General features: G+C 39.1%; 2 protein-coding genes across 11 annotated transcripts in view; one reads left to right on the top strand and one right to left on the bottom strand.

Annotated features, from left to right (window-relative positions):
- The window catches only part of RALBP1 (ralA binding protein 1), a 50,062-nt gene extending 39,644 nt beyond the window's left edge, over nt 1-10,418 (top strand). The window contains exons 6-11 of the mRNA XM_081951919.1: nt 364-495; nt 1,317-1,424; nt 2,385-2,506; nt 3,149-3,269; nt 7,883-9,419; nt 9,456-10,418. Coding sequence (XP_081808045.1) covers nt 364-495; nt 1,317-1,424; nt 2,385-2,506; nt 3,149-3,269; nt 7,883-8,164 — 765 coding nt within the window. The 3' untranslated portion in view covers nt 8,165-9,419; nt 9,456-10,418. The remainder of the gene's footprint in view (nt 1-363; nt 496-1,316; nt 1,425-2,384; nt 2,507-3,148; nt 3,270-7,882; nt 9,420-9,455) is intronic.
- Nucleotides 10,419-12,630: 2,212 nt separating this feature from the next.
- PPP4R1 (protein phosphatase 4 regulatory subunit 1) overlaps nt 12,631-19,079 on the bottom strand; it is a 38,491-nt gene continuing 32,042 nt past the window's right edge. For all 10 annotated transcript variants that reach the window (XM_081951915.1, XM_081951913.1, XM_081951916.1 and 7 more), the window contains 4 exons: nt 17,117-17,237; nt 16,893-17,027; nt 15,882-16,023; nt 12,631-13,699 (listed from right to left, as the gene is read on the bottom strand). In XM_081951915.1, coding sequence (XP_081808041.1) covers nt 13,536-13,699; nt 15,882-16,023; nt 16,893-17,027; nt 17,117-17,237 — 562 coding nt within the window. In that variant the 3' untranslated portion in view covers nt 12,631-13,535. The remainder of the gene's footprint in view (nt 13,700-15,881; nt 16,024-16,892; nt 17,028-17,116; nt 17,238-19,079) is intronic.

Here is a 19,079-nt window from a genome sequence, read left to right as displayed (position 1 = left end):
CACAGAGATTGGACAGGAAAGGATTATAAGAGAGTAAGCAGGCACATGATTAGAATACCACTGGAAGTAATGTGCTAGTTACCTAGCCCCTGAGTGTGCCAAGTGCTAGTGCACTCCTTTTGATTATATTGTGTGCCAACTTTCAATAATTTCTCTCCAGTGAATGTTTAACTCCCTTCTTGCAATCACCAGTGCCATAGTGAACATTCCAAAAGGGAGTGGGGAAAAAGGAAAGTTGATGTAAAATCATAAGCATAATGACAGTCATGTGTGTCCAATTAGCAACCAGGTTGCTGTCACAGTAATGGTAGCTAAATAAGGACTAACTGCATATTTAATAATGTGTTTGTTTTTTAAAACCAGGAGTTTCTTTTGAACTGTTTGCACCGAGATCTTCAGGTAGGGATTAAAGATTTATCCAAAGAAGAAAGATTATGGGAAGTGCAGAGGATTTTGACAGCTCTGAAAAGGAAGCTAAGAGAAGCTAAAAGACAAGTAAGTTGTGCTTTTCTGTTATTAAATCGTGTGGATGGAATGTTGACTGTTTAGTTAACATCAGTATAGTTAAAATATCTGACCCTGGCAAGATAAATAGAACCATTAAGTTTTCCTTTCATTTTTTTTCCTTGAGTGCAGTGCAGAATTATGGGGCTTTTGATAGTTTTAATCCCACTTATTCTTTTATTAGATTCTTGGTTTCACTGGTGCTTTGATTCAATTGGATAAAAAATTGAAACGGTACTTTATCAGGACTTCTATGCCAGGACCTAAGTGATTCTACTATAATGTTCACATCATCTGTTGATACTATTTTTTTTTACAGTTTAGTTTCTGTTTAGAATAAATCTAACTGCACCATTGATTGTTTTTCCTATAAGTAGGCTTTAGGTTTCTGGATGTAATTTCACTTTCAGAGTTTGATTGTTTTGATCTTTGACTATAACCACCTTATACTATATTTACCTTGTATTTTATCAGGCATTGCCTAACTACTTAATTAAGTTATGTTCCAGCATGTAGGAATGCTTTATAATTGCTGTACTGCCTAAATCATCTGATGATATGCCAACAAAAATGTATGGTCTATCAATTTTTGGAAAGTCAAAGCAGCCATTCTCATTCGACTACCATCTGCCTTATAAAAATGAGTGATTAATTTGATCTGCAAATGCTGCTTTAGGAAGCTTGAGATAACATGCAGAGTTTCCCAATATTGTTGTAGGTAAAATCCTGCAGAAGCTGCAGTTTAAATATTCTTGCATGTTAATGTATGATCCTTTGAACCGAGTTATTAGACATTTTTTTAAAAAATACAGGAATGTGAAACAAAGATTGCGCGAGAAATTGCTAGTCTTTCAAAGGAGGATGTTTCCAAAGAAGAAATGAATGAAAATGAAGAAGTTATAAATATTTTGCTGGCTCAGGTAGTATCTGTTGTTTAAAGTATTTTTATTCTTAATGTTTATCCTATACACACTGTGAAAGTAAATTGGGGAGAATTGACTGAAAGAGATAATTTCTTCTTACAGATGTTGTATGTGTGTCTGTGAGTGAATCATAGATATCTATCAAGTATAATGCCAATTATAAATATCCCGAGGGACTAAATGAAGTGCTTGGTGGTTGACACAGAAAGTAGCTGATCTGGAATGTCTGGAATCAGAGTTGAAAACAGCACCAGCATATGTGTTTCACCACTGACTTATAACTAAAAAAGCTTATTTTTGTATGTAAATCTGGACAATTGTCAATTCAGAATTTCAAGTCCCTTTGAAATAACAAATTGGTTGCATTGATTGAACTACTTATTGAATAGCATCTTACAATCTCTGCTAGTTCTTTGCCACCCTGCAGCAAGCCCCTTCTATTTTCCTATTTTCCTTAATCTCCTATTCTTCCTGTTTTCCAAACCCAATCCCTGAAATGCTGCACAATTCCTTCCTAGTTTTTCCAGATGTAATACATGAAACTATGTCACAAACTTCCTAATTTAGGATTCCTATGTACTTCTCTTGGCAAATATCTCTGCCAAGAGATATTTAGGAAATGAAAATAAAACTACATGAGAAGAGCACCTGCACTACTATGGTTTCATGCAGGGTGTAACAACTAGAAAAAAGGAGTTATTTTTGTACAATCTGCAATAAATGTCTCAGCCTAGAAAAATATATTGAGAAGCATATGAGGGCATTGTATGTACAGTGGGCATTGTATTTTTTTTCATCCCTCCCCAGAGAGAGACTCAATCTTCTTTTTTGCACATTTTCTACTTAGCTACATAAGAAGCTAGGTTTTATGACCATAGTGAAGAAAAAATAATAATGTTCTGAATCAAGATTGGTTTATCATTTCAGTAAAATTGCTCATGTAATTTAATTACATAGGAGAATGAGATTTTGACAGAACAGGAAGAACTATTAACAATGGAACAGTTTTTACGTCGACAAATTGCAACTGAAAAGGAGGAAATAGATCGTCTCCGAGAAGAAATAGCAGAAATTCAAAGGTAACCCAGCTTCTGTTTGAGGATTAACTGGTGGGTGGAAATTGCAAGTCAGCTAATTCCAGTTAAACATTAGAAGAAATTGTTTCTTACAGAATAGGCTCTGGCTGGTAGTGACTGCCTAAGAAAGTGGTGGACTCTCCTTTCTTGAAACTGACTAAAACTGAACTTGGAAAGTTATTTTTTAGGGAATGTTGCAGCATAGCTTTTTCCATCTTGCCACCTTTCACATATATTGGGATTGGAAGTCTGAGGCCAAGGTCCTTTTGTGTGGAAGTTCTAAGAGTTGTAGTAGCACCAATAACATCTGCAGGATATCCAGTTGGTGAAAGTTATTACAGTGGTATATTACAGATCCTGAAAGGAACCAGGGCTCAGACTAAATGGTCTCCATAGTCCTTTCCAGCCAAAATTCTACGGTGCTAAACTTACTGAATTTAAATAATATTTTCAACATTGTTTCACCAGAACATTTACAGTGGATGAACTTTTATGCCACATTGTAATTCTTCTCCATGAGCATTTAAATTCATTAAATTGTGTTTTGGAATAGATTCATTGTATGTGCATGAATATGCTTGAAAAATGTATAGCAAACCAAGCCAAAAGTGATAGATGTCACAAAATTTTCACTTGCACATCTAGTCGCCAGCATGGTCGCAGTGAAACTGAAGAATATTCTTCTGAGAGTGAGAGTGAGAGTGAAGATGAAGAAGAGTTACAGATAATCTTAGAAGATTTGCAACGGCAGAATGAAGAACTAGAGGTGAGATGGCTTCCTGTGCAGTAGATATTCACTGAGTTCTTTATTCAGGCATAGGAAAATACGATGCAAGAATGTTTTTGTAATATTAGAAGTTATTTAACTATGGAATAGCATAGTTTAGAAAGTAGCAGATCCTCCTTTTTTAAGAGGTAATCTACCGGATGCTGTTCTTTGTCACTGGGTTGGATTAGATGAGTTTTGTGGCAAATTTCCTCATTTATTGTTCTGTGACCAGTGTGTGGTAGAGAACATAATATTTTCCAGTAGACTCGAGGGAGGGGCTACACATGGGATATTCCGAAAGCCTGATTGGTCCAAAGACTGAGGGAAATTTATTTTAACCTCCTCCTTTCCCTGTTGGCTCCCAGTTCCTCTCAGTCTTTGGTCCAAACAACTGCTTTGGTTCCCAGTGCATCATTGAGAGAAATAGGTAAATTTATTAATCATTCTATTTGATCCATTGGGCATTCTAAATTCCAAAGAAAGTTGCTGCCTCGCTCGACAGGGTCCTTCGTCTCGCAGCGAGTCGAGGGAGAGCTAATTGGCTCTTTTGCGCTCTCCTCGTGGCACCGGGAGCTCCGATTGATCCCTGGAACTACAGGGGTGTTGGGCTCCTTCCAGCAGCTCTGCGGGTGAGACAGCAAAGCGGAAAGCGCCGGTTGGGCTAGCAGCGATTTTTCCTTCTTATCTCAGCCGCGCACCCATCAATCGAGCCGCAGCTATCCAAACAAGCCGCGGCGAAGAGAAACAAAGCATTTAAACTGCGCAAGGAGCCTCCGGTGGCCATTTTGGAACACGCACGTGGAGGCGGCCATTTTGGACACTAATTGTGCCTGATTGCATTGCGGCCAGTGTCGGGTCAGCAATTTGCCCTTCACCCGCAAGGTCTTTCGTGTGTTCCCTACCTCCCGGGATCCGAATCGTTCCCGCCTGTGTCCCAAGCCATACAACACCTGCTAGACATTCAGGCGGTGGAACCTGTCCCGGAGACGGAATACTGGTTGGGACACTATTCCAATCTCTTCATTGTCCCGAAGAACTTGGGGGGATGGAGAGCCATTCTGGATCTCAAATGCCTGAACCAATTTCTAGTATAGAGGCGCCTCAAAATGTCCTCCCTCGGATCTATTCTTCAGGGAATCAGGCGGGGGGATTACCTAGCGTCGGTGGATCTAACGGAGGCGTACCTCCACATCCTGATCCTGCCCGCCCATCACAATTACCTTTGGTTCTTCCACAAGGGACACCACTTCCAATACAGGGCTCTCCCCTTAGGCCTAGTCTCAGCACCACGCACGTTCACGAAGGTCCTGGCGGCATTGGCGGCTCACCTCTGCTCTGCTCCGGTGAGACTCCACTGCTACCTAGACAACGTGCTCATGCAGGCCGACTCGCATGAACAGGTGGTCCTTGACTTCCGCCTGACCACCCAGACCTTGCAGTCCCTGGGGTTTTCCATCAACTTCCCCAAGAGTCATCTCTCGCTCTCGACAAAGATTCTTCATCTGGAGGCGGTGATAGACTCAGTTGCAGGCCTAGTTCGACTTTCTCCAGAACGTCTCGTCGGCCTCCAGTCATTGGCACGGCAGGTATGCGCAAAAAGGTCAGCTTCCATCCTGACTTTGGCCCGCTTATTGGGCAAAATGGTGTCGTGCGTAGGGATCGTGCCTTGGGCTCGTCTCCACTCCCGAACCTTGCAGTGGGCCCTCATCCCGTTCCAACGGAAGCACATGAGCAACTCCCTGCGACTCATGCCAGCAGATGGTACGCCTGTCAGTGAAGTGGTGGCTGTCTCCGGCTCTACGATGCAGGTCCCAAATTTGGGACCCGGATCGCATATCCATTACCACGGACACGAGCTTATTCGGTTGAGGGCCCCTGATGAACTCCAGGTTGGCGCAGGAGCATTGGACTGTGTCGGACCTGCGCCACAATATAAATTGGCTGGAACTGAAGGTGGCCCGCCTGGCCCTCCAAGGACTCGATCACAGGCTGTCATGTTCTTCTTTTGACAGACAATGTGGCCACAAAGGCCCACAATCATCAGGGTGGGATTCACTCTAGACCCCTTTGGCTGGAAGCATTGAAGCTCGGTTCTTGGGCAGAGAGACATTTGGCATCACTGGTGTCGGAAGACATTTCGGGCTCGGCCAGTCACCAGGCCGATTGGCTCAGCCCCATGACTATAGACCACGGGGAGTGGCAGAGTCACCCTGATCTGTTCTGGAAGATTTGCCACCGCTTCGGATTTCCACTGGTGGATTTGTTCGCAACCCCGGCAAATGCCCAGCTCCCGAGATTCTTCTCCCGATTCCCAGCCCGGGCAGCAGAAGGAATGGATGCCCTTCGGACCAAATGGCCTCTGGACCTGCTATACGCCTTTCCCCATCTCCTACTAATTCCGGGGACCTTGAGGAAGGTAGTGGTAGAGAGGGCAGACATCATTCTGATTGCACCGCATTGGCCCAGACGGCCTTGGTTTGTGGACCTCATCCACCTTTCCATATCTCCCCCATGGAGGATTCTTCAGGAGGAGATCTCCCTGTGCCAGGGAGTCCTAATCCACCCGGAGTCCCAGTGGCTCCACCTGACCACCTGGCACTTGAGCGGAGCCTCCTGAGGAAAGCCAATCTGTCCTCCCGGGTCATAGCGACCATAGAAGCATCCAGACGTCTGTCAACCACACCAATTTATAATTCTACGTGGTCGGCCTTCATTAGATGGTGTTCCCCTCTTCAGATCTGTCCCACCAAGGCTTCGGTCGCTCAGATACTCAACTTCCTTCAAAAGGGATTAGACAGGGGTCTCTCCCATAACACCCTTCGGCGTCAGGTAGCGGCCTTGTCCTCGGTCATGCCTGGTGAGGGACATTTATCTCTGGCTCACCTTCCTGTAGTCACGAAATTTCTATGGGGAGCCACCAACCTGCGACCTCCCCCCATACATAGGTTCCCCACTTGGGACCTACCACTAGTTCTCAAGGCCTTGACAGGAGCTCCCTTCGAGCCGTTGCGCACGGTTCACCTTAAGTTTCTATCCATGAAGGTGGTTTTTCTAGTCTCCGTGACTTCTGCCAGGCGCATTTCCGAGTTGGGGGCTTTGTCATCCAAGGACGACCTTTATCAATTTCACCAGGACAAGGTGGTCTTTCGCTTGGACCCTACATTCCTCCCAAAGGTCAATTCACCCTTCCACCGGGCACAGGAGGTCATTCTTCCTAATTTCTGTCCTAACCCCTCCCATGAGAGGGAGCGCCTTTGGCACCGTTTAAAAATAAAGCTATAAGTTAGTGTGAATGTGACATTCTCGTAGTCCACAATGATTTTCTAGTAGAGATGTCATCTGGACAGATACTTGATGGAAAAGCTCACTATTAAGACTAATATTGGCTCCTGCAATACTTTCCATGCAGTTTATTATGTTATTTAAGAACCAAAATATTTTTCTCAGCATTCTGGTTTTGAAATTTTAATTTCAAAATCAATAGTATTGCTGAGCAATGAAATGTAATAAAACAAAAATAACTGAATGAGTATGATAATCTTTTTAAATTTGTACCAGCCTGTTTTCCATGCTGTCCTTTTCTTTCATGCAAGGTTTTTTTTTTAAAAAAAGGACATTGTGGAAGTGCGCAAACACTGATCCATGTTACCCATGCAGGAAGTTTCATCAGATTTCTGTGGGTTTCCTGGTTAACCTTCTCATTGAAAAAGTTTTCCTGTCTTTCCAACAAAGGCATTTCATGTTGCTTCTCTACTGTTTAATAAACTCTTCCATTTAGATGAAATACAGAATATTGTTCAGACAGAGGTTTCCTGTTTTAGTTAAAACATGTAACCAAAATAATTGTTTTCTTTGATTGTTAGAATTTTCTGTGTTACAGAAAATCTGAATGTCTGCCCAGAAATAAACTCTGCAATTTAACTTTTTCAAATTGGCAGCAAAAGCCATACATAGAAATATATAATAGGCAAAAGCAATGACACTTTGTAGATTTTTTTCAACAATCTTTACAGCAGCCTGAGAAACTGATCAACATTATTGCTTTCTTATTTATAGCTGGAAAGAAAGCTGAGGCAGACGTATTAACTAGGCCTTTGTAGTTTGCAGATGTGCCTTTACATCTCTTAAGAGTTAAGCCCTCTTGGGGATGACATGGATGTGACCATGAAAGCTTGTGAGTTAATGGCTAAGGTGTATATACTGGGCAACCACTTCATAGGCTATTAATCACATCTGTCTTCACCTATGTTGAGTGATAAATCCCCCAATAAAAGTGCAAATAAAAATTTCTTTTTAAGCACATTTCAAAAATAAATATATATATGAATAAATAAGTAACAGATCCCAAGACCTATGAGGAAGGCTGGGGGAAGGAGGCGTGTATTTTATGCTGCCTTTGAATCTGCCATTGTAAATTGCTCATTTCTGCTAGAGCTGGATTTTCCAAGGGCCTCCTTTCTTGTTTTGTTCTGCCTGATGAGACCCCCGCTTGTCTCCCTTCCAAGAGAGAGCTGCAGTGAGGAATACCTTATTAATGATTCATTAGTTCCATCAGTAGCTGGCTGTATATAAAGCTCAAGTGACCCTTTTTCCCCTTTTGCTGGATCAAGGTTAAGAATAACCATCTGAACCAAGCGATTCACGAGGAGCGCGAGGCCATCATTGAACTGCGAGTACAGCTTCGCCTCTTGCAGATACAGCGAGCCAAAACGGAGCAGCAGGTGCAGGAAGAGGAAGAGCTTGAGAAACGAGGGGGCCCGATGCAGCAGCAGCAGCCGCCCCTGCCAAGAGACAGTGTCCCAGAGACAAAAGCTATGAAAGAGCAGCCAAAGGCAATCCAGGAGTCAGTAAAGCCATCTCCAAGCAAGGATAGAAAAGAAACTCCAATTTAATTGGATTTCTGAGCATTTGGATTCTTGCCTGTGCAAAGCCAGGACTGCGCAACTTACTGTAAATCTATGGCCTGTACATTCTGTAAATATTTTCTCTTTTACATTCTGGGGATATTTTGTCCCCGTCCTATGTGTGGCTTCTGCCTATCAGGCTCAGGTTACTTGGAAAGATAAAACAGAGAGAGAGAGATGGCAGGAGGCGGCAGCTCTCTATTCAGCCTTGTGAAACATTAGCTTTGGCTGATCTTTGGGAATTGAGGGGATGATGGTACATTTTAGAACGATTACATACTCACACTGAAGCAGACTTTCAAATTCTCTCATGCATTATCTGTCCAAGGGCTACTTCATACAAGATATTTCATTGCACAGACGTAGGAAAAAGTACATAGTCTTCTGGGCATATAGCAATATGTCTGGTAATTCTTGGCCACCAGAAATTTCAGGTAGAGAAGGTTGCATATCCCCTTCCCCCAAATCTCTCCATTTGGTTATCTTTCTGGCCACACATGCAGATAATCATGTTTCTCTCTGACCAGCACCGAAACCAACAGGAGGGGAGAACACTGCACAAGTCCTCTCTATGCCATTTGCGGGTAGTCTAATTTAAAAGGAAGTTTGGTAAGCATTTCCATTCTGGTCTTGAAAAGGAACTTCCTCTTAGCATCGAAATGGCTTTTATGACGTTATTTACAAGGCTGATAGATTGCTAATCAGTGCAGTTGTCTGTTAAGTGTTTATAGAGAAGCCACACTTGGCACAGCAAAATAGATGTTTGCAAGCATGTTCCACAATGGTCCATGCTTTTCTGTGGGGGTAAAGTAATTGTATGAAAAGTGGCTGTTGGTTAAGAATGGGGAGATCCAATCCATATCCCATTTATTTGCTTTGTAATTTTTTTGCTCTCGTTCCTCATAATTGTCTTTATTCACTCTTACTTGTGCCTTTCAGTAACAAAGGAGCTTTACAAAATAGATGTGCCCAAAACGGTGGAAGATCTTCAAAACTTTAGTATTATGTAATGTTTTCACCTGACTTTTTAAAAGCTTTATGAAAGTACGTGAAATTAAATTGAAAAGATTGATAAGCACATATCCATAAATTCACTATGAATTCTTGAACCCTGTCAATGCAGTTATATGTAGAACTGATTCCTAGGGTTGCCAATTAATTAGAGAATGGAAGCATTTTGTAGGTTTTATAGCAAACCTCATAATGCTGACCTTTCGTTCTTTCTTTTAATAATTTAAAGAAAGTGAATGTTGTTGATCATCAAGGTCCCATGATTTAGGAAAAGGAGTTGGAGGTGATTTTTGTTGCACTCTTTCTTTGAAGGATTAAGAGCCCTTTGAAGTACAGTGCAACACAAGTGCGCTGTATCCAACAGGATCTTGGAACTGGGGTGAATGATAAGAAACAATCTCACCCATTTTAGTGGCTTTGAAAGAAGTATTACATTCAGAAAGGGCTTCATAATTGTTCTAGAACTTGTACAGTGTTTGGTACACATTTGAAAGTGTGTTGTAAGTGCTTTGGTGGTCCTCTCAAGCACAATGCAATGGAGGGAAGAAGGTCCATCCCAAGCCCTTTCCTGGCATTTTCTAAAAGGCAATAGGGGAGTGCATTTGTGATCTTTTGTGGGCTTAAAAGAGGGTGATTCCAACAAATAAAAAAGCTGGTAATATATATCTATAAATTTGTGATAGAAATGTTCAGCTGCCTTATGCTTAATTAGTTACCATTGCCAGCAGTGAATTCTTACAATAAATTGTGGCTTTTCAGAGCCACATCATTAAAATCCCAATTCAATTTGAAGTGGTTAATGTTAATTGAACTCTATAGGGTGCTTGTAGCTTATTTAGTTTCTGTCTGTAATATTTATTTTTTATGTGGTGGATGGGGTGTTTGGGGTTTTTTTTTTTTTTTTGCCTATTGCACTGTTGTGAATCATTGGCCATGATTTAATGTTTGTACAAATGACACTGAGATGCGCATTCTAAAGAATGACTTTTTTAAAAACCTTAAAGAAAATTTATGGAGGTTGGTTAAATGACAATTGTAGGTAGGGTTTTTTTTTGGCCTGTTACATACATTTTATATTTCTGACAGTATTTAAACCTTTTTGTTTTGAATTCATACTAATTTCTATTAAATTGTCAAACTTTTATAATCAATGTTCATCAAATATTTTGATATTGGCTAATTTTTGTTTGTCAAGAACATGTTAATCAAGAAAATAAACTTAACAGCCATGTGCTAATGGTTTTATTGAATTAAAAATGTCAAGATTCACAAATAAATTCTCTGGTCCACATTCAAAGCCCTAATGTGGTAATAACCAACTGAACCTATGAAAAATGTTTGTATTAAATAAATGCAATTCTAAGGAAAAACTAAAAGGACAGCAGATTACTAATTGTGGTTCTTTCTGACTCACATTTCTGGATTGTACTGTATGATTCTTCAGTCTAATCAAGAACCAGAATCACTCTCTGTGGCAGAAAATGGTTAACTAATGAGAGAAGGCAGTTGAAAAAAAAATCCTCTTAGGATACAAATTGTTGGCAAATTGAGTTTTGAGTGCGAAGCGTTTCTGGAATGTTCACAACAACCTGATTTGAACTTAACTCATTGTAAGCTCAAACTGTTGTGAATTCCAAATGTTTTATCCACCCTAATGAAGAGAAAGCAGCTCAGCAATGAGACCTAAATTTGTATTCATCCCCACTTCTTTCATTTATGAATTTTCTGTAGATTAGTAGATGCATAATTTACCTATCTATGCTACAAAGTCAAGTGCCTTGCTGCTTGCTTCTGCGACCCTACATTGGTTTCTGTTGTCTGACAGCAGAATCTGTTTTCCCCATTTCCAATTTCCATGTATTCTTTCATCATAGCAGAATGAGCTGGAAGAGAACACAATCTTGCTTTGTTCCAGTTTCTGAAGATAGCCCCATGTTTTCATTAGGGACTTATTATAGCATGGAAAATAATTATTTCCCCCATGTCATTCTTCAGTGTATTCAGTGTTCCAACTCTGTTTTAAGCAGGTATTAACTAAGCAAATGTTTACTGTTTTTAAAGTCATTTGCTTATCTGATTCTTAAGTATCTTTTCCCACTGACTGAAGAAAGGAGAGGAAATGTTTCATATATAATGCTGCACAAATACTAACATACATAAGTATTGTTCAAGTTCCATTAAGAGAGCCAGAGTAAGAGTTCTCTTCCGTTGGTTCAAAAACAGAAAATTGGAAGCAAACGTTAAATATGTTATATGACAATTTAATGCAAATTGGAACAGAAGGACCATCAGCAAATTAATGCAAATCTGATTAGAATGCCATATATTGTTGTAAATTAAGGTTGCATACAACTTCCACATATCCACTCTTGCTGATGGTCCTTCTGTTCCAATTTGAGAAGAAGCTATGAAACTTGCAAACAACTTTTGCTTACATATTTTTTTGGGTTAAAATATGGTCATAAGGCCAGCTTCTAAGGAACTATATGAAACTCGTGTTCTGCTAACTCTTCAAAAAAAAAAAGAGCCATAGCAGGGAGAAATAAGTGTTTCAAAACTAGAAGACTGGTTAAAATACTTGGTTTGGATGCATTGATTAAAAAATGCCAGTCAAAATTGTAAGTTACATAAAAGGAAACCTGCTTTAGAAAAACCATGATTTCTGCAGAGAAATTATTTTGCTAAAATGTTTTAAGGATGTGGATGAAATGATTTAAAGCATATATATAGTTAACAAAATGAACAAGGCCTTAGAAGGTCAGCCTATAATTTAAAGGACTCACAGGAATGAATTCCCATCTCAGTGTCTTACCTGTATTATATACTATTATAAACTATGCTGAGGTATTCACACAGCAGTAGCAATAGCACTTAGACTTTTATACCATCTCGTATTGCTTTATGGCACACTCTGGGCAGTTTACAATGTCAGCATATTACTCCCAATAATCTAGGTCCTCATTTTGCCGACCTTGGAAGGGTGGAAGGCTGAGTCAACCATGAGACCCATCAGATTGAACTCCAGACCAGACCGTGGGCAGAGTTAGCCTGTAATACTGCATTCTAACCATTGCACCACCAGGGCTCTTAAGCACTTCGACATTCATAAATGCTGCGATCCTAAAAACACACACTTGCAGGGTTAAAAAGACCTACGTACAAACTGGCTTAAGTCAGATTGTTTCGTCCCCTAAAATACCTTCATTGCAATTTGAGGCTATGAAAATATAAACACAAATATTAGTTGTTCAGATGTTTTCTCCAATGGAATCAAGTATGTTCAACTATTTTTTAGGAAAACATGGGAATCAAAACACACTGACATAATCATGCTAATTTAAATCTATATTTTAGGAACATTTGAACACTGGAACAGGGAAACGTTTATAAAAAACAATTCATAGTTTCAAGGGATTACATGGCATTAAGAAAAGGAAAGTTCATTCTTATTAATAAATTTTTTATTCTGAGAAGGAAAGAACATGTTATCACAACAGTTTGAAATAGCATGATTAAAGACTGCACTCCCACGAGTGGTCCAAGATATGTACAGTATATGAAGAAAAAGTTGCACCTCAGAACCGATCATGATCAAGTTTAAAATACCTGACTTGAAGTACATGTGCTATTAGATTTCCTTCAGGTCATGACCAGCATGAAAAAAAATCAAATATCAGGACACAGGTATTCAGCATAGATTTTTGTTCACAGACACAGCAATATGCTGTGTTTTAAGGGTTAAAATCAGATTGTGGTTTAACATTGGCACTGAACCCTTGAGGTGAGAAAAACAAAACACCAAACTTCTACTTTCCCCTCATTTACACACATCAAAATTATTCACACTTAAGGGTGTGCCCAGCTGCACACAAATGTAAGTCTTCTCAAAGATTAAAAACTTTAATAGCTAATACTGGAGACAGCTTCTTTGCTTCTCGGTATAAATCCGCCAGCTATTGGTTCCTAAGAAAGAGTTTGCTAAGGTAACTCGTTGACAGAAAACAAATGACAGTCTCTGGAAATCACTCCCTTTCTACACTGAAAATGCTCAGACAATTCAAGTTTCACATATTCAGGAAGACAGAAGATTTAAGGCTCTGGTGACAAATACAATCCTCTGAGCAAAATTTTTCTAGAGTCAAGATTCCACACATAACGGGTTTTCCTTGACTCCAAAATTCTTGATCTCAGATTTAGATAACATCCAACTGAAAAGTCTGGCAAGATATTCTCTCCTCCGTGGAAAAGAGGTTTCAGTAATCCATGTTAGGAGCACCTGATGATTGCCTACAATTTTGTAATGTTTGTTCTCTTTTATTAAAATTATACCAACATTCAGGAACTACTTTTAGTAAGTTGAAGAGGCTGTGCTCATAGCATCATCAGAAATTTTGGTACTGGCCGGGTGGATGCTTGCAAAATACTTGACATCATTGTCATTATCCATCTGGAGGGCCACGATTGTCTGTTCTACAGCCTCTTGATGGGAATTAACACACATCAGAAAGTATTCTGCATGGGGAGGGGGGAAAGGAAATGGGAAGGGAATGAAGTATTATTAGTCATGCTCCAATCAACATGCAGGAAATAGCAAGTATTGGTCATCAAAATCAGGGTGTTACAGAAATGAAATGTAAGTTAAAGTCTGCAGAAGCCAAGCGATTGTTTTCTTTTCCCCTTCTTTTCCCTTAGTGTTCATATCTTCCTTTACCTCAATCCAGATAATAAACAACGTTGGATCTATTTCTGCAATCAGTTATTTAATTCTGGCTTCTGGACCAGTTTCTTACTCTAAACCTAACCTACTTTGCATTTTTAATTAAAAATTATTGATTCTACCTCGTGTGTCCTTTTCCACCCTGCAAAATTCAGGATGAATTCTTTACCTTGTTTTTCCTCCTCCTCCTCCCACTGTCCTTCCATGTTTACAGGTCCTTTCTCACTAATTATGCTTCTGTCTCTTCCTTATTCTATTCTTAGTCTTTTCTAAGCTATCAGTTTTGCCAATAAAATCTCTTTATTGTGCAGTATTTTCTTTCCAACTCATTTTCTATTCACATAATCCCATAAATATTTTTCTCCATTATTTTCTATATTCAGTCTGTCTTTCATTTTCCCGCTGGATACTAATCTTTTCAATAATTTATCAGGTGCCTCTCATTTCTCAAACTCTATAAAAAGGAGAACATTTTTGAAAGCAAGAAGTCTGTCTTTCACTGTAATATATATAGTTTGGAAGGAATAAAAGTAAAATGTAATCTTATCAAATATATCACAATCCTGTCCAGTAGACTTACTCCCCATAAATGTGTTCAGGATTGCAGATTTGTTCATGAGCACATGCCAAGTATCTTCAACTATAAGGGAATCACAATCAGTTTAGTCTGATTGGAATGGGCAACTATTTTGATATTAGGAGCTGCTCTTCTTATTTTGTTTGGTTTTGAAAGCTAAAGTGGGCATGTATAATGGTGTGTGAGAATGGCCTTGAGGGAAGAGGGGAAGATACGCTGCCCAGGAAACAGAAAAAAAGAGAGGCGTCCCCAGTGGCTTAATAGTGAGAGGAAGTAACTTAGGAAGGACCCACCCTAACTGATCAGGCAGTTAAAAAGAACAGCAGGAGAACTGTACATTTAGACTTGCGAAATTCTGTTAATGTAACCTTACAATAAAGTAGAATTAGCTCATCTCGTCGTTTCCTGAGTGGTTTGCCTATAGGATGGCTGACAGTGTAGCATAAATACAGTAGAGATTGTCCTCAACTTACAACCAGTCACTTAGCAACCATTCAAAGTTATGGCAGACCTCCCCCAGGCTGCTTACAAACCCATATCCAAAGTTCTGACGACTGAGCACACTTTGGGTGTTTGGTAACTAGCCAGCATTTATGGTCATTTGCAGCATTCAGGAGACTATGATTTATAATTTTTTTTGCCAAAAACCAATATTTACTTCTGGTTTCTGACAAAAAAAAATGCCCATTGTGAATAATTTGCTTAATGACATCCGAATTTACTTAATGACTGCCACGTTAGCATAACGACTGCTGCATTCACTTAATGACCGCTACAAAAAAAATAGCAAAATTGTTCATGGCCATGTGATGACTCACTAAACGACTAGCATGACTTAAGACTGTAATTCGAGGCTCCATTATGGTCAAAAATTGAGGACTACCTATAACATCATAAAGAACAGAGGTAAACCTTTTCATCCATTTGGGGTGTGTTGTAGGGAGACTTTTTTTTTTAAAAAAAAAAGATGATTTAAGCCTCTCCAAGAATTATTAGAATTCTCTTGGGTCCTACCCCTGCATTATAGGAAGAGTTTTTACAGCCAATACTTCTGACAGCCTTGATCATGAACTGTTTTAATTAAATAATATCTGGAGACAAAACTGGTTAAAATTAAGACAGGCAAATTCTGTATTTCCTGACTACTTTCTACCTACCTATACTAATATCTCCATTTCTCCTTTATTCAGACCTGACTCTTAGAAAACGTATAACCCCCTAAATTTTTGGCTAAAATACTCTCCACTTTCTAATTTAGTTCAAAAATTACAATCCAATTTAAAACAAAGGATTACTCAGTAGTCCTTGTCATTCCCTTCTAGATAATAAGCACATAGGAAATTGCTTTCAAGGTAAGAGGAAAGACAGCAAGGCAATTTGATAAGTTTAGTACCACCAACCTTTTTCTAGAAGTGTTTGTCTTAAGGTCTTTGCAAGCAGGACTCTAACGTTTGGAACTCTGTCTGAGGCCAAGTGTAGCAAATGGGGCAGTAGATACTCAGCAAAGTGATCCATTGGCAGGCAGTCGTCTTCTATAATAGTCTGAAAAAGAATAATATCTAAAAACACCTGCTTCATTAAACCAATGTTTAATGGTGGGCAGTGAGGTGAGCAATAAGGGCTTAAAATAGCATGGAAGAAGAATTAAGTCAGATTTGGGCTTTTTTTTCTTTACTTTCTAGCTTTGATGTTCTTCTCCTATTCAGCCTCTTCTTTCTCATCTTGTAAATACAATCAGTCAGTCAGTTAAAAAAAATCTTATTTTGGATAATGAAATAGCAATAGCACTAGCACTAGCAATTATATACTGCTTCACGGTGCTTTACAGCCCTCTCTAAGCAGTTAACAGAGTCCGTATATTGCCTCCAACAATCTGGGTCCTCATTTTACCCACCTCAGAAAGATGGAAGGCTCAGTCAACCTTGAGCCTGGTGAGATTCGATCTGCCAAACTGCTGGCAGCCGGTGATCAGCAGAAGTAACTTGCACAACCACACTGTAACCATCGCGGCTCATATGTAACAATTACACTAAATCACACTGAATCCCGGCTTGTTTAACTATGTATTTGGAATAGGCCATGAATGCCTATGATCATATAATCTGTTAAATAAATTATGCTAAACTGATAATTAAATTGATGTAATTAAATTAATTACTAAATAATTGGATTAATAATTGATTAATCCAGATTGAGAAAATGATCAACATTTACACTAATCCAGAGCAAGCAATTTTTTGCCCTTTATGTAAGGAACACAGAAACAAGAATGATATAGTCAGCAGCTTGTACCTTATTCCTTTTGGGTCCATTTTCATACACTGCATTTTAAAATGCAAAATAATTCAGTACTGAAAATGGAGGAGCCACAGACAATAGTGATTATGAAGAGGTAGTAGAATAATTCTTACCTGGCAAATAAAGACAAATGCTTGTCGACCAGACCACTTTGGACATCTGCAGAATCTTTCAATCAGTTCATTCATAAGATCAATCACAAATGTTGGTGTTGGAGCATTGTACAGCTTCTTTACCATTTCACTAACCTAGAAAACATGGTCCATTACGTAAATCAATCGCTAAAATAGTTGGTGTATTAAACTGTTGTGTTCAAGGACTGCTTTTTAACTTATACCAGCTTGTAGGAAATCCATCGAACAGAAGAAACCTTGTCTGCACAAAGGTTGAGGGCAATAGGTCGCAGATAATCATATATGTCTCTGGGACTATACAGATCAAGAAGCAAAATCAGCTGCCTACAGAAATAGAAAAAACAAAACAAAACGAGGTCAGAATTATTTTAAAAAATCACAATAATGATTTTATTTCAATTAATGAAAGTTAATGAGTTGACCATATGCTAATTTATTAATTATTTGCAACTGTCCTAAAACATAACAAACCTTTGAAGATCACTATTATTCAACCCCTATGGAGTTTATCATTTATCCTGAGTGACATTCTTCAGTACTGAAATGAGGTTGTTACAGGGGCAATCTGTTAAATCTAATTATTGGGGCAATAATTTTAGAGTGCTGATCATTAATCTCTGGAGTTGAGTTGATCTCTAGGGAGATAAAACCAGAAAATGATGGTATTTCCCAAATACAATGCATGGCGGCAGCAATATGCCTAAAGATATATGCTGAGTCTCTATAAAAATCTACATCATGTACTCCTATCCCTGCCGTTACTATTATGACCTATACTAATATGCTATTCCATAATATAAGAGCCATCACAGAAAAATATTGTTGCTTGGTTTTGATTCTTTATTTTATGGAAATGCAAATTCCTTAAGGGTTTCCTCTAGTTGAAAACACATGAGTTCGTTCTAGTTGCCAATCTGCAAATTGTCTTGTAACAAGCCATATAGAGTCTGATAGCTACTTTCAATTGCATTTGGAAATTTAGTGGTAGGCAAAGCAGGTTTACCCTGAGTGCAAACTATTCCCACCTGTCCACCAAAACATCTAGGCGGGCACAGATCCAGTCAATACATGATGGAGAACAGTATTCTGGTCATTTGAACAGTCTACAGACCAGACCATTGCAGGATGTTATGTCAGTCATTGCTTCAAGCACCTCCCATGAAGAGTTCAGACTGAGGTGAATCTGAGTAATTTTGTTGACAAAGTTGTGAGCAATAGTGTCAAACTGGCCAGATGGATGATTTATTTGTGCAGGTTTCCCTAAAAGGGAATTCATTAGCTTAAACAAGGCCAATGGCTGGCAGCCTGCCAATGAAATAAGAGACATTTCAACAAAAATAAAAAAGCTGGCTTGCTACCAAGCAGGACACTAGCTTTCAGAATAATTTTCATTTCTCAAGATGCCTTTGGATTCTACATCAGTCTTACAGGCATGCTGAGAAAATAAAAAGCAGTTATAGCCAATTTTTTGTTTGTAAATGTTCCCTTCCCTACCAAAAGATGAAGTCACAGGAATACAAATAGTAGTATCCTGGGTAGAATAGAAAGGAGTATTGCAACAACCTTGCTTGCTTGATGGTAAACTGGTGTTTTATGACCAGCCTTAGAAGCCAGTCTGTGAATGGCATTTCCAGTCATTTTGTTTAGCAATCATGACATGGTCTGAAAATATCAAATGTATTTACTGACTCAACAATTGTTGGATTTATTGCTGATCAACTCACATAGGACCCATCATTCATAGGACTTGTTAACATTAAATGGCTGTTCTTCATATTTTCCATGCTAGCATTCTTTGCCATCATTTCTGACACTCATTGAAAATGATGATGTATCACAAAGAACTGTGATCTCTCCCAGCATAGAACTAAGTCCTGATCTAACCTAATATAACCTTTCCGGAGGAAACCATAGGATAGCAGGAACCATCTGCTTTATTGACACTGCTGATTCTGTAGCATTCTTTAACATCTACAGGTCACCCACCACCTTTGTAGCTTGTTCCAGACTTAGCAAGGAAGGTTTTCTTGGGTATCTAGAATTAGAAGACTTGTGCACTACAATACCAAGTATATTAGTTTAATAGTAAACCTCTCTGAATTAAAACTCTATTGAGAATACATTATTCTGAACACATAAGGACCTACTTATGAGCAACCATAGATG

This window comes from Natrix helvetica (genome assembly GCF_964273705.1).
Source record: "Natrix helvetica genome assembly, chromosome: 4".
Classification (NCBI taxonomy): domain Eukaryota; kingdom Metazoa; phylum Chordata; class Lepidosauria; order Squamata; family Natricidae; genus Natrix; species Natrix helvetica.
This window is presented reverse-complemented; position numbering and strand designations above follow the sequence as displayed.